Genomic DNA, 16,230 nt, shown 5'->3' on the forward strand with positions numbered 1-16,230 from the left:
AGACACATAATTCAAACTAGGAACAAGACATTTTAACATTTCCAATGAAGGCTGACCTAGGCGACAATGAATTTGGAAAGGTATGGCAGCAGTAGTGCAGGCGGTAGAAGGAGATAGCAGCTTAAAGTGATTGAGTCCACCAGCTTCATGCCTATTGAATAATTTGGTAAAATGGAAGACCTAAACTCAATGATAGGTCTCTCCCTCTATTTATATTATATGTCAAGTACAATAGGAATGACCAAAATACCCTTATTAACTTACACTTATTACAAACCAAACTCTAACAATTAATAATAATTCTAAATGGCAAAATAACCATTAACACTCCCCCTCAAGCTGGAGCATATGTATCATATGCTCCTAGCTTGTTACAAATGAATTTCACACGAGCACCTCCAAGGCTTTAGTGAACAAATCAGCAAGCTGAAACTCGAACTTATCATAAGTGGTTGTAATGAGCTTCTATACAAGTTTTTCTCAAATAAAATGGCAATCAACTTCACTATGCTTTTTCCGCACATAAAAGACAAGGTTGGAGGCAATATGAATAGCAACTCGATTATAGTTCAACCCCATAGGCTGAAAATGGGGAAAACCTAGTTCTTTTAACATGTTCTTCAGCCAAACAAGTTCACATGTAGTGTGCACCATAGCCCTGTATTCTAACTCAGCACTTGACCTGGCCACCACAATTTGTTTCTACTTTTCCAAGACACCAAATTACCAGCGATAAAGATAAAATACCTGGTTGTGGATCTTCAGTCGGAAGGTGACTCAACCCAATCTGCATCTGTATATCCCTTAAAAATGAGTATAACCTTGATCTTAGTATTAAAGACCTCTCCCTAGTGCACCTTTGAGATATCTCAAAATGCGAATTACTGCATCCCTATGACTTGTTCCCGGGTAATCGAAAAAATGACTCGCAACATTTGTCGTGAAGAATATATCTAGTTGGGTGACCATGAGATAATTCAATGTTCCAAGAAGTCTCCTGTACTGACCAGAATTGGGCAACAAATTACCCACATTTGGCACTAACTTACTATTAGGATCCATGGGTGTATCAATAGCTTTGGATCCCAACAACCCCATCCCATCTAAAGGATCAAGAACATACTTTCTTTGTGACAATACAGTTCCCATACGAGATATCGATACTTCTATACCCAAGAAGTACTTCAATGGTCCCTAGTCCTTGGTCTGAACCTTACTCTGTAAGAAAAGCTTTAGATCTTGGATGCCTCAATCATCATCTTCAATGATCACAATGTCATCCACATGCACAATAATCAAAATTCTTCCAAATGGAGTATGACAATGAAAAAAAAAAGAGTGATCTATTGCACACCGATGAAGGCCAAACTCAAGTACTACGGCACTAAAATGGCCAAACCATGTCCTTCGAGATTGTTTTAATCCATACAATGATTTCTTCAGTCGACATACTGAGCCTAACTCCTCTTGAGCAACAAACCCAAGTGGTTGCTCCATATATACCTCCTCATGAAGATCACCATGTAGGAAAGCATTTTTCACATCTAACTGATGTAGAGATCAATGATAAGTGGTGACAAAGAAATGAAGAAACGTACTAAGGCAAGTTTAGCGACCACAGAGAATGTGTCTGAATAATCCAAACCACACACCTGAGTATACCCCTTAGTAACAAGGCAGGCCTTCAAACGAGCTACAAAACTATTATGATTGGCTTTCATAGTATACACCCAACAACAACTAACCACAGAATTATCAAGAGTAAGAGTACCCAATCCCAAGTATCATTATCATGTAGTGCACGTATCTCTTCAACCACTGCTGTCCTCCACCCAAAATGGGATGGGGCTTCAAAAATATATTTTGGATGAGTGACGGAAGACAGAGTACTAACAAAACATTAATAACAAGGCGACAAGAAATCATAACAAACAAAATTAGAGATTGGATGTTGGGTACAAGTTTATTTACCTTTTCAAACAGCTATAGAAGGATTAACATCATGGGAAATAAGATCATCCGACGATGAAACTAAAGGCACGGTAGTAGAAGCTAGAGAAGGCACTTCCCCCATGAGTCGCCGTGTGTATACTTCCAAATTGGGATGATCCAAGCGACGAGAAGGACTCAAACTAAATGAAGATATATGAGGATCACGCACAAATACTAGGTTTGGATCTGGAAGGCAAAGCAAAGGAAGAGACTCATTAAGGTCAACATAACTCAAGGAATCAAAGTAGTATGGTGTAGACTCAAAAAAGGTGACAATAGTAGAGACAAAAAATTTATGTAAAGTAGGACTATAACATCGATATACTTTTTGAGTATAGGAATAGCCAAAAAAGATACATTTGATAGCACGAGGATCCAACTTATCCATTCCTGGAGTTAACTAACGGACAAAGGATGCACAACCAAATATACAAGGAAGAAGGGAGAACAAAGAAGCCTAAGGGAAGATAATTGACTATGGGATTTTTCCGACAAGGGCAGAGGATGGCATTTTATTGATAAGGGAGCAAGTTGTGAGCACAACATCACTCCAAAGAACTTTAGGGACATTCATTTGAAACAATAGGGCACGAGTGACTTCAAGAATATGTCTATTTTTTTGCTTTGCAACCCCATTTTGTTATGGAGTGTGGACACAAAAAGGTTGATGGATCATACCAGAGCTAGTCATATAAGTACTGAATTGGGAACTAAAGTACTCCTTAGCATTATCACTATGAAGTATCCTGACTAGCATATCAAATTGAGTCTTTATTTGGGAACAAGGCACAAAAGATATCAAACAACTTGGAATGATCTTTCATTAAATATAACCAAGTCATCCTAGAGTAGTCATCAACAAATGTAACAAAGTACCGAAACCCCAACTTTGGTGTGACACAACTAGGACCTCAAATATTGGAACGGACTAGCATGAAAGGGCTAACCACTCTTTTGTCAACCCAGGAAGCAAAGGGAACACGATGATGCTTGCCCAATTGACAAGAGTCACACTCAAGATTAGACACAAAACTCAATGTAGGAACTAGCTGTTTCAAATTGTCCAAGGATAGATGACCAAGGCGACAATGGATTTGAATTGGTGTAGCTACAACTATGCAGGCAATAGGTGGAGAAGGCGACTCAAAGTAGTAAAGTCCACCAACCTCACGCCCTTTGCCAATTTTCTTTCTCGTCTCCAAATACTAAATAACCACAGAATCAGGAAAGAATGTGACAGAACAATTTAGTGACTTTGTAAGCTTACTAATTGACATGAGATTGAAAGAAATTTAGGAATGTATAGAGCAGAAGAAAGAGGGATGGAAGGAGTAGAATTTACTGTTCCTATCCCCTTAACAGCAATAGTGGACCCATCAGCAAGGGTAACTTGAGGTAGATTTAGTATGCTAGAGATCAAAAAAGACGTTGGTTGCACCTGTTATATGGTCAACGGCAGCAGAATTAATAACCCAAGGAGACCAACCATGACCAAGTCACAACAAATCAGTACAAGACTTCCACAGCACCAAGAAACTCAAACATAGCCCCAAGAAAGCAACTCACAACACTAAAATAGTTGGGGAAGTGAACCACTGAAACAACCATGGAGAAATCATCAACTAAGTTATATAACACTGCCACTGCTTCACTGAAAAAAGATTTTAAAAAATAAAATAAAAAGGCAGCTTATGAGCACTATCACTGTTCCAAAAAAGTCACCAATGACTGTTATGAACACCAAAAACTAATGAATTTCCATGAGTGCATGGTTAAACAAAGATTGGATCCTTGAGCAAAACACATGTCCAAAAGCTTGATATTTTGATATATTAAAGAAATTAGATTATTGAATCAAAAAACACCGCAAATCCCACTGCTTTAGACCCAATAAACTCAATAACCGTTGATAAACTGCTTCACGAAGCTTTAAACAACCATTCCTTGGGTGCCACACTTGAGCAATTAAAAAAGGTGAGATCTTTGGGCAAAAAACATTATGATAAACTCCAAAAACATGTTAATAGAGAGATTGGATCACTGCTGGATCATTTCAGGTAAAAACCATACCTAAAAGTGGCTTCACAAGCCGGCACATGGGGTCAGTCCTGGCAGCCTTCATCCGACGCATGAGGGTGCGTAAGACACTGCCTGGAGGTGGGATTTCAGTGGGGGGCAGATTGGCAATGTTTGTGGGTGACTATGGTGTTGGTTTTGACAAATCTATAGTGGATTTGATGTTCTCAAACTGGCAGCGTGGCTCAAAAATTCCAATGATTGGTCTGACATTCTGCCGCTACTAGCTGTTTTCTAGGGTCATAGAATAGCTGAAAAATCTTCTATGATTATAGACATGCAGAGGATTTTCAGTTTTAGGCTTCGGTTTGATGGTGGTAGTAATACTTAGGGTTTAGGTTTCAAAATCATGCTCTGATACCATGTTGAATAATTGGGTAAAATGGAAGACCTAAACTCAATCATAGGTCTCTTTCTCTATTTACAATACATGTCAAGCACATTGGAATGACCATAACACCCTTACTAACTTACACTTATTACAAACCAACTCTAACAACTAATAATAATGCTAAATGACTAAATAACCATTAACAATGCCCTCCGCCAATCATCTTCCTCGTCTTTAAATCCTAAATAACCATAGAAGCGGGAAAGAATGTCACTGAACAATTCATGGATTTAGTAATTTTGCTAACAAGCATAAGATTGAAAGGAAATTTGAGAAAATGTAAAATCAAAAGAAGAGAAATGGAAGAAATGGGATTTACTGTCCTAATTCCCTCAACTACAGTAGTGGATCCATTAGCAAGAGTAACACAAGATAAATTTGCAGGATATTGAAGAGTGGAGAAAAAGCTAGGTATACGTATGATATGATCAGTGGCAGTGGAGTCTATGACCCAAGGACTAGGTCGAGAAGTACTAGATGATAGGCATATTGTGTGCTTACTTGTTTGGGAAAGAGATGCAATGGGAAGTGAAGCTTGTTGTGATGCTTGATACTACCGAAACGTGGAATACTCTTCATCTGACATGGGTACAATACATTGCCCCCCACTCGGCCCCAAAGGTGAGGATTCAGAAATGACTGCATCGGCTGCCCCCACAAGTGTGAATTTAGTGGTGGCTGCATTGGCATTACGTGAAGGTCTGCCGTGAAGATCCCAACACAGCTCAATAGTATGATTACTCTGTCCACAATAAGTAAACATGCGATGAGTACCTCTACCTCATCCGTTTCTACCACTACGACCACTTGAAGCACCACAATAACTTTTGCGGTTTTTGGGTAGAGGACTAGAATCACCCAGTGCAGCAAATGCTGTCCTCTCAGAGCAAGATGCAAGAATAGGAGAATGCGTGGAAAAGGAAGCACGAAGGACATGAGAATAAACATTGGAAAATTATGGCAGCTCAGCACTACAAAGTATCTGGGACCAAACTACCTCAAACTTAGGTCTCAAGCCTGCTAGAACACGAAGAACTGTCATCTTCTCCCTCTGCTTCTACATCTCATGAACTTCGGCAGTTATAGGTTGCACGACGTTAAGCTCCTCATGAATGCACTTCATCTTTCCAAAATAATCTGTCGTACTCCTATCTCCTTGATGTAACTGAAAGTACTACTAGGTTAAATCATACATATGTATAATGTTACTGGAGAATAGAAGTTTGACATAATCCCAAATCTCCTTGCACGTACCTATATGCATACACATCCATGCAATCTGTGGCTTCATCAACTTCCATAAAAGGGAAACAATCAAGGCATCTTCTTGAACCCACATATGTTTTCTCTTCTCATCAAAAGGATTAGATTGGAGCAAGTGGTTAGATGTCCTTAATCCTGCTAAATAAATACGAACAGCCTTAGACCATTGAGTTCTTTGCATCCAAATTTTGAGTCGTTACTCGTGGCAGTGATGTAGGAAACAAATTTTTAGGATTCATAGATTCCATCCCAACACTCACAAATCAGCAACCCACCAAAAAAAAATAAGAGCAATCAAAACTAATCGGGACAATCAGAAACTATGTGAAGCACCAACACAACCACGGACAAGGTGACCTCATTGACAGATATAGCACTGCCACAGTCTCACAACTGAACATATGAACACTGCCACAGCTCCAAAAAAATCACAAAGACGCCTTCAGAAACCTTAAACATAAATTAACAGAATGCTGCGAGTGCATAGTTGAAAAAGGTTGAATTGTTTAGCAAAACACTGGCCTATCAAAGCATGGTAGAGGAAGAAAAAGGAAAAAAAAAAAAAAGAAGGGAAAAAGTGGCCGGAACTTCACTCACGCACCGGCACATGGGGTCGGCCCTGCTGGCATTTGCCCAGTGCATGGGGTGCATAGGGGATCCTCCAGTTTTTGGGGTGAGTCATCAGCTAGGGGGGTCTATTTATGGGTGTTGGGTTGGTTTTGTGAAATAATATGGGATGGACGTGGATCTGGGAACGACAGCTGTAGGAATAGCGCTTTCCAGCGATGGCTGAGGGGAATAGGGTTTAGGTTGGATCACGCTTTGATACCATGTTAAGATTTGATTAAAATGAATGACCTTACTTGAAGATAAGTCACTCCCTCTATTTATAATACAAATTAAATATATTCTAATGACAATAATACCCTTACTAACTCTAATTAACATACTAACATAATAATAATAATACTAAAAGACATAAATAATCTCTAACATGTAATAACAATAGTCACGCTATACTACATGAGCCCGTTTCATTAAGAACTTTCCTAATAATAATTAAACAAGAAAGATTAAGCTAATTATGCATTTTAGAAGAGAGTTCATTAAAATGTGACTAGGGAGAGAAGGCAACTCTTGCTCTTGCCCTTGGACTCACATTTGCTCAATCATTTCTTAGCTCTTAATCCCCTTTCTAGTTTTCTTTCATTTATCTAGATGGATAACAATATATACTGATATGAAAGTTAACTTCCACGAAATAGTGGAGATCAAAAGAAAGTCTTTTAATCTACAACAAGAAAAGATTGGAGTTGGGGATTTTGTTCCCCTAGAGGTGAAAACCGAGATTCACAGCCGATGGATTCAGATACCCCTGGCAACTTGCGAGTGCTTTCCTTTGCTTTCGAATCGAAGAAGAGACACTCATTACAAAATTTTCGATAAAGGTTGGGTGGCAAGCAAAGCAAATTAGAATCTAAGTGTACAAAATTGAGCCTAAAATTAAATGGCAAGGATTAATTCAAGAAGGGCAGGGATTGTGGGTTTGGAGAAGACGATTACAATTGTGGCTTAATCTTTAAGCAATCATGACCACCAGAGCTGCAAGGAGCTACTGTATGGTTCTTAAGATACAACGAAAGGTGAGTGGCAATGTGGAAATTGCAGAGGTTCTCAATGGGTGAATGGTAGAGTGCCAGTGGCTGGTGGTCCAGGAGCTTTTAGGAAAATCAGAGTTTCCGAGGGGAAGGGGATGATTGCAAGGCTCCAGGTGGAGTGGGCCTCAATTAGGTTGGGCCAAATATTCTCAGTATCACTATCCATTTGGCCCATCTTCTGGGAAATAAACCATAGGCTTTTAAGGTAGATTTGGCCCAAATACAACTGCGAGCTGTTAAGGGAGCTTTTAACCCACCCTGCATTTGGGAGCTTGGATTTCAGGCCTTGAATTTGGATTTGCATGGATTTGGACAAAATGCAATACAAAATTAAATTAAGGTTCATCCAATCCTCACAAATCCAAATCCAATACTTGAAATTGATGCTCCCTATTGAATTACAAATTTACCTAAAAGCTTAAGCTATTAGGTTGTAGACAATGCATATCAGGCCTAAACACTCTGTCACATGTGCAACTCAACAGCACGTGGAGACATAAACAAACGATAAACAACACCTATTATAGGGAATAAGATATTTCTTTAAAAACAAACAATAAACATGGGCAACAAAACTAGAACCCAAGACCTCCTGGAAGCCATGGCTCTAATACCACTTCACCAAAAAACTTACGTTATTAGGTTGTGCGCCAACCATGTATATCAAGCCTTAATACCAAACACTGCCGGAGAGTTGAAATTTGTAATGCAAAAGAGATTTTGTTGGCCCAAAATGGGGCTATTTCCTGTTTACAGGCCTGTGCTCCAAAGGCCTAATGTACAAGTAAAGGAGCTGTGCAATTTAAAACTCCCCAAGCCCAATTGCAATATCAGCAGATTGGGAGTGCCAAGGGTTGCAAAACTGAGGCTCATGACACAGGATCTTAATAAAGAAGGGGAATGGCAGGTTTGGAATAGGGCAGAGCGAGTAGGTGGAGAAGAATCAGCATTGTAACACAATCTCTCCAACAAAAGGGGTTTGCATGAGTGGGCAGGGTATGTGTTCATTTGGTGGGTAGAGAGATGAGGGAAGGAATATTATCAAATCTAAAGAGCCCTTAAGAGGGGCTTCTATGCAGGATGAAGGTCTCAACGCGCAGGAGGAGGCTAATCCATTGCTGATTAAGCTGGACATTGAGACAATGCGAGTTTGGGAGTAACATATTGAGGACAGATGGGGCAAAATCTCATATCACCAGAAAGTCAACGACTCAACATTACCACTCTACAAGCCTGTTAAGGGAGGTCATGGTCTTAAATTTCCATGAAATTGTTGAAACTTCAGTCTTAATTTCCGGTTGCCATCACCCTCGAAATTGAAATGGCAATCGATTTCCGTTTGGCATAATTTCCGTCGAAATCTCAAAGAATCATCCGAAATTTATCAAAATCCCAAAAATTTAGCGAAACTTATCGAAATTTTAACTACACAATGAAATTTCCTCAAAATTCAAATGAGACCTTTAGGAGTGAAGTCAAAATTTCTCTCTTAATTTATTTTATTTATTTTATCAAAACAAAAGACTATTATAAGTGCTTTTGAAATTATATGAAAAAATAAACTTACAACAACATTTTATTTAACCATTCATGTCTAAATTATCATTATTTGTAAAATAAATAATATTTAAATGATCTATGAATTTCATTTGTATTAACTAAATATGTTTAATGCACATTATCTTACAAATATGTTTGATACACATACTATATTACAATTTTCCACCTCATACACAATATAGATGTATTTAACTTGTAATATATTAGTCCTAAAACTTACATTATTATGTTTGTTAACCATTTCTAAAGATTCACAAAGAATTCCATGCTTTACTACTGATTTCTGTTATTTTTTCAAATCAAAATCGAAATTCACATCGAAATCGAAATTTTCATTGAAATTTCCATACTTTTGGAGTTTCAAAACTTCAATTGAAATCGAAATTTAAGATCTTGAAGGAGGTATTAAAAATTTTTGAAATTTCTAATGCAAAAGAGATTTACAGTCCCAGAAAAGGGCTATTTCCTCTTTACAGGCTTATGCTCCAGAGGGCCAATATACAAGTAAAGAGGTTGTGCAATTAAACACTCCTCAAGCTCAAAAGAAATTTCAAAAAATTGGGAATGCTGAGGGCTATATAGTAGAGGCTCATGATACAGAGGGCTTCAAAGAGGAAGGTAACGGCAAGTTTGGATTAGGGCAGAGCAAGCAAGTGGAGAAGAATCAGCTTCATAATACATTCTCTCCAACAAAAAGGATTTTTGTGAGTGGGCAGGGAATGTGTTCATTTGGTGGGCAGAGAGATGAGGGAACGAATATTATGAAATCTAATGAGCCCTCAAAAGGGGTCCTATGGAGGAGAAGGCCTCAATGTGCAAAATGAGGCTAATTCAGTTTTAGATCAGGCTCGAAATCAAGACAATGCAAGTTCAAATGATACAGATGGATAGGAAGACAAAATCTCAAATCATCAAAAAGTCAGCATGACCATGGGTTTTCTCTCATCGGGGCCAGAAGAGTATGGAAGAAAGGTACTCCGACATTTCAATTGAGAGGTCTTCTAATACAGATGCGAGGAAAGATAAATTCTTTGACAAAACACAGATATGGTAGCTTTTACATTGAGGAGCCTTTGACTGGGTCAAAAATCGATCTACAAAAAAGGTAGTGAAGGAAATCCTATAGAAAAGAAGAAAAAAGGTGATGTTTCAGATGAGAAGAGTGAGTTGGATGGTGAATTTGATTATGAGGGAGTGCTACTTTCTGACGAGGTTTGTGAACAGCTAGGGCCTAAATCAGATTCTTCTGAGGGAGTTTCAGGTTTAGAGGAGGGCAGAATAGGTGAGGATGAGCAAACTGAGCCTGTTCCTGGTTCTTGGTTTCAACAAATGTTGGATAATATGGTTTTCTTTTAGCTGATTCAGAAGGGTTATAGGGATTCGTGGAATTTTCTGTGCTCTATTAATTATGATGGAAAGGTTCTAAAAAGGGGTTTTCTTCCGCAGGGTTAATTAGTTCTTTGGGTTAGGGGGCAGTCATGCTTTGGGGTTGTTTTTCTTTCTTCGTTTTAGCTTTATTTTTTAGGATCCCTTGTGCACCTTCACTTGCATTCTCTTCCTTAATATATCTTCTCTTTTATCAAAATTTAATAATAAACACAATCAATTAGTATAAAATTCATAAATCAGTTAAATATTACATATACAAATACAAATAATTTAGATATAAATAGTCAAATAAAATGTTGTAGCTAGTATCAAAGCTTTATTTTTCATATAATTTCAAAAGTATGAAAGTTATTCATATCCTTGTGCAATAAACTTTAGTTTCAATCTAAAAAAAAAAGATAAATTATGAGAAATTTTAATTTGGTTTTCTCAAATTTGAATTTCAAGGAAATTTCATTCTATAGTTAATTTTTTGACAAATTTAGCTGAAATTTCAAGTGATTATGGGAAATTTCAATTTGTAAAACAGAAATTGACTGTCATATCTATTTCAATGGTGGAAAGCAGAAAACCAGAAACTTCAAAAGAGATTTTGAACATTTAGTGGAAATTTAAGACCATGTTTATGACTGTAAGAGGTACAGCAAGAAGAAAAACTTGGAACATGATTGCACTTCTTAAAACACTAGCATATTTAGTACAATAAGTTCAACAACAACAACAAGCCTTAAGTCCCACTAGGTGGGGTCAGCTACACGAATCCTTTTCAGCCGATTCACCCAATCGAGAGCACTCTCCTCCACTAGCTTAAGAGCTATTAAATCCTTCCTTACTACCTCGTTCCAGGTTATTTTAGGCCTACACCTAATATTAAAAACCAATGTTTTTAAAGGCATTTTGGGGCTAAAATGCACTGAGGCATAGTTCAAAAGGAAAAAGTCCTGAAATGCATACGCTTTCTGAACTGGGATGTACACCTCAACTAAAAAAAATGTGTTTTTTACGCCTCTAAGAGGAAGGTGCATTTTTTTTTTGGGATCAACCATTAACTTGTTATATATATATAAATGAAAGAAACTACAAAATAGAGCAGAATGTCCTTTCATCCGTGCTTCTGTCAACAAAGAATCCAATGATCAAAGGCTTCTCCCTTCAACAAGTACCCCACTTCAAAAAAGAGCCACTCCCTTCAGCAAGCTCCTCCGATGGGATGACTGCGCTTCCATCTCTCTTCAACTGATGATCTCTTTCTCTCTCCCATTCTCCTTCTCTCCAACAGGACAATTGGGTTGCTTTCAAGTCTTCCTTGCTCTCATCTCGAGTTTCTCTCCTTCTACACTGAGTTTTGATGGAGGTAATCGTTTGGAGAAAAAATTATGTGAGAGGCAAAACTTTTTGCTTTTAATGGGTAGGAAAGCAACCTGAAAGGGAACGTGACTGTAGAAGACCATGCAACAACGAAGACCAATTTAGTTAATGAGGGCAACCTGTAGAAGACCGTGCAACAAACCAAGATGACTTGGTCCGATTTTTTTTTTTTTTCTGAACTATATTTTTAAATTTAAAATTCAAAAACCAAATTCACAATTTATTTTAATAAATTTCATATTATTTTTGCATATATAATTTATTTTAAATTTTTAAAATATAAAAACCAAAGTCTCAAAAGGCTTACACCTCAAGGGTTACACCTCGCATTACGCCTTCGCCTTTTAAAACACTGTCAAAAACAAAAACTCACTCATTCTCATAAGTGCGCTACTAGGCTTGCATTTCAAATACCCAAACCATCTAAGCTGCCCCTCCCTTATCTTGTCTCCGACCGGTTCTATATCTAGTTTATTGTGTATATATCCATTCCTTAATGTCATACCACTCGTCCACCTTAACATTCACATCTCAGCAACTTTTACATTTTGTACATGTTTCTTAGTTGCCCAACATTCTAAGTCATAAAGCACTTATAGCCTTCTTATAGAATCTCCCTTTTACTTTTAAGTGTATTCTACAATCACACAACACACCTAACACACTCCTCCATTTTAGTCAACCTACTTTAATTCGATGTATTACGTCCTCTTCAATTTCCACTTCCGCTTGCATAATAAATCCAAGATATTGGAATTTTTATTAATTCTATTAATTTCTTTATTATCATGTTTAATCTCCTCTCCAATACTCCTTGCATTCTTGAAATAAAATTTTATACACTGTCTTATTCCAACTTATCCTAAAATCTTTAGCCTCTAAATTGGTTCTCCAAAGTTCTAACTTAGTTTTGCACTCCACTCCTACTTTCATCAATCAAGACAATACCATCTGCAAACAACATACACCAAGGGATCTCATTTGGGATCTTCATAGTAAGTTCATCAATCACTAAAACAAAAAGATAAGGACTCAAAGTAGAACTTTGATATATATCTACTATGATGGGAAATTCTCTAGATTCCTCAATTTCCTCTCCTACTTTCCTAACGCTAGTCATTACTCTATCATAAATATCATTAATGACCTTAATACATCTACTACTTACTCTCTTCTTTTCTATAACCCACCAAAGCACTTCCCTAGGTACTTTATCATAAGCTTTCTCTAGAACAACAAAAAACATATGTAAGTCCCTTTCATTTTCCCTAACCTTTCCATTGATCGTCTTAAAAGATAAATGGCTATTGTTGCTAGTCTCCTAGGCATAAAACCAAATTGATTCTCTGAAACCCTCATTTCTAGTCTTAGCCTTTGCTTAATCACCCTTTCTTATAATTTCATCATATGACTCATAATCTTAATTCCATATAGTTATTACAATTTTGAAGATTGTCTCTGCTTTTGTATAAAAGTATTAACATGTTTTTCCTACATTCTCCGACATTTACTTAATTTTATAATAGTGTTGAATAGATTAGTTAACCGTGTACTTCCTTTATCCCCTAAACATTTCCAAACTTCAATTGGTATGTTATCAAGTCCGATAGATTTCCACTTTTTATCTTTTTTTAAAGCCATTTTAACTTCAAGGATTTTAATTTTGCGAATAAATATCCTATTTTTAGTATTTTATTTCTCAGTTGCAACTTCAAAATTCAAGCTTTTAGTTTGGTTTACATCAAACAACTTATTGAAGTATCTTTGCCACCTCCCTTTTATGTCTTCTTTAATTAATACATTATCATTCTCCTCCTTTCTACATTTTACATTACCTAAATCTTTACATTTTCTTTGCTTAGCTCTAGCAAGTTTATAAATGTCTCTTCCTCCTTCATTTGTATCTAGTCTAGTATATAAAGTATCATAAGCTCTATGTTTAGCTTCACAAATGGCCTTTGTTGCATTTTTTCTTGCCTCTTTATACTTTTCAAGATTTTCTATATTTCTACAACTTTGCCATGTTTTATACCAGTTTCTTTTTGTCTTTACGGCTTTTTGGACATCTTGAGCCCACCACCAACTCTCTTTACTACTCAAGTATCGTCCTATAGATTCACCCAGAATTTTTTTTTCTATCTTTATGATAGAGGTACCCATTCTATTCCATATAGTGTTCACATTCCTTATTGTCCAATCACTCTCTTTGATCATTTTATCTTTGAATTGTACTATATTTTCACACTTCAAGCTCCACCACCTAGTCCTCTTGCATTGATTCATTACTTTTTCTCTTCCATTTTCTCATATATATGTGTAATACTAGGACTCTATGTTATGCAGTCAAACTTTCACCTAGAATAACTTTACAAACTTTACACAACAGACGATCCCCCTTCCTAGTGAAGAAGAAATCAACTTGACTTTTATTTTTCCCATTCTTGGAAGTTATTAAATGTTCTCTTTTTATAAAGCAAGAATTCAATATAACATTATAACCAAATAATAGGACATGGAAAAATCTAAAATTGTATCACCAAGCTCATTTTATCAATTTATCTCCATATACATGGCCTCCACATATCCTCTCCTAACCTATATTGTCCTTTCCAATGTGTCCATTCAAATCACCTCCTATAAATGTCCTTTCAAACATTGGTATCCCTTGTATAATATTATCCATATTTTCCCAAAATTGTCTTTTAAGGTTTTCTACTAAGCTTAGTTAGGGAGCATATGCACTAATGACATTTACTATCTCTAGGCCTAGAGCTATCTTAATTTTTATGATCCTGTGTCCTATTCTTTTAACATCCACTACATTATCTTTTAGGTCTTTGTCTATAATGATTCCCACCCCGTTTTTATGTTTCTCTTTTCCAATGTATCGAAGATTAAATCCTGATTTTTAAATTTCTCAAGCTTTCTTGTCTACCGATACCATCTCTTAAATGCAAATTAAGTTAATTTTCCTTCTATTCATTGTCTCCACTATCTCCATGCTTTTGTCCGTAAATGTCCCTGTATTCCAAGTTGCTAATCTAATCCTAGTTTCATGTGCAAACTTCTTAGCCCTCCCCCATCTAGAATGACCTAGTCTAGTCCACCCTTGTCAATTTTTCACTACACCCAAGTGGTGTAAGTGCAACACATGTGCAACACATGGCTTGTAGGAGGCACCCCAGAGAAATTAGGTAAGGATTCATGTTATAAAGATCTAACAAGTTTTAGACTGGCTGTCATCTACCAAACGCAACCATGCTCCTTTGCCCAAGCTTAGAACTGGTTGTGTACAAAGATAATTTGTGCTACACAAGCGCAATGCAAGTATCAATACTAGCATATTTAGTAACAGACTGAAAATGCGCGAGTTAACTGGAGCATGTCAAAGCAGCAACAAAGAGATTGACAGCATCCATCTAACACTTGACCACTCAATCGGTATCAATCTAGTGCAATAGTTTTTATGTTTCTATAAATCCAACTCAATAAGGGGGAAAAGTGTAAAAAGATTCCTATTCAGGATGAGAATGCCAAACTTTGCTCCTTGCATAGCATAAATTTGGAAAATGAAAAATAAAAGCGTTGCCACTCAAACCACAAGAAAAAAACAAAAGTAACTTGCCTGCACTCCCCATAGTGCTCCATGTTGTGGATTGTCAACACTAGTCTTGGTTTCTACAAAATTGACATTACACAATTGTAGAGTCTCAACAAACTTCTCTGATATAGTAACAAAAACTCAAAGCAGCACCAATACAGAACAGCGACATCAGAAGAAATACCTTAAGTGAGAGATGATGGTACATATCCCAGTAAAGCAGTGGTAAGGTACTTGTCTGCCATTCGTGGACATGAATGATATCAGGCTGTGTCCCAGTCACCTGCTATGATATACTTGCTTGTTACAAATAGAAAGAACATGACTCGAGAACTGAAAGTTGACAAGAAACTCAATAAATATAACCAAGCATCATAGCAATTTGACGAGCTTCCCGTCCAAAACGCTTCTGAGTTCAGACATCCCTAAATAAATTTATTCCACGTTCTGTGGATCTGATAGGGAATCTGCATGACCGTGTGTCTTGTTGCATAGTTTCAGTGTCTCATTCAAGTCAATTCAATTCCATTTATAATATTTTCAATGCTATTTAGTTCTCAAACGCTTACTTGACATTTATTAGCATGCAGATCCTTTCATTAACACTTATAAACGCCCAGAGCAAACTATCAAAGATATTCTAGCATCTGACCTCTTAAAAAAAAAGAAGAAGATATTCTAGCATGTGGCTGTTATGTATCTAAATCAGGAGATTAATTTCTTATAATTTAATGCAACTCATACACAAGTTCGGAAAATAGCAGTTGAATTTTATACATGATTGGGGGCACACTTAGAGCCTCAATTTCACATTGCAGATTTGAACAAAACACAATACAAAATTGTATTGAGTTTTGTTGAATGCCACACAATTCCAGACCCAAAGCTTGAACCCCATAATGAGAAACAGATGGAAACCCCAAATTTTATTT

General features: G+C 36.9%; 1 protein-coding gene across 1 annotated transcript in view; it reads right to left on the bottom strand.

The window, feature by feature from the left end:
• LOC131166276 (uncharacterized) overlaps positions 1-16,230 on the bottom strand; it is a 114,943-nt gene that overhangs the window by 80,313 nt on the left and 18,400 nt on the right. Inside the window, exons 3-4 of the mRNA XM_058124678.1 lie at positions 15,483-15,581; positions 15,323-15,375 (exon numbers count right to left, since the gene is read on the bottom strand). Of these exons, the coding sequence (XP_057980661.1) occupies positions 15,323-15,375; positions 15,483-15,581 (152 nt within the window). The remainder of the gene's footprint in view (positions 1-15,322; positions 15,376-15,482; positions 15,582-16,230) is intronic.

Source organism: Malania oleifera, chromosome 10 (genome assembly GCF_029873635.1).
Source record: "Malania oleifera isolate guangnan ecotype guangnan chromosome 10, ASM2987363v1, whole genome shotgun sequence".
Classification (NCBI taxonomy): Eukaryota; Viridiplantae; Streptophyta; class Magnoliopsida; order Santalales; family Ximeniaceae; genus Malania; species Malania oleifera.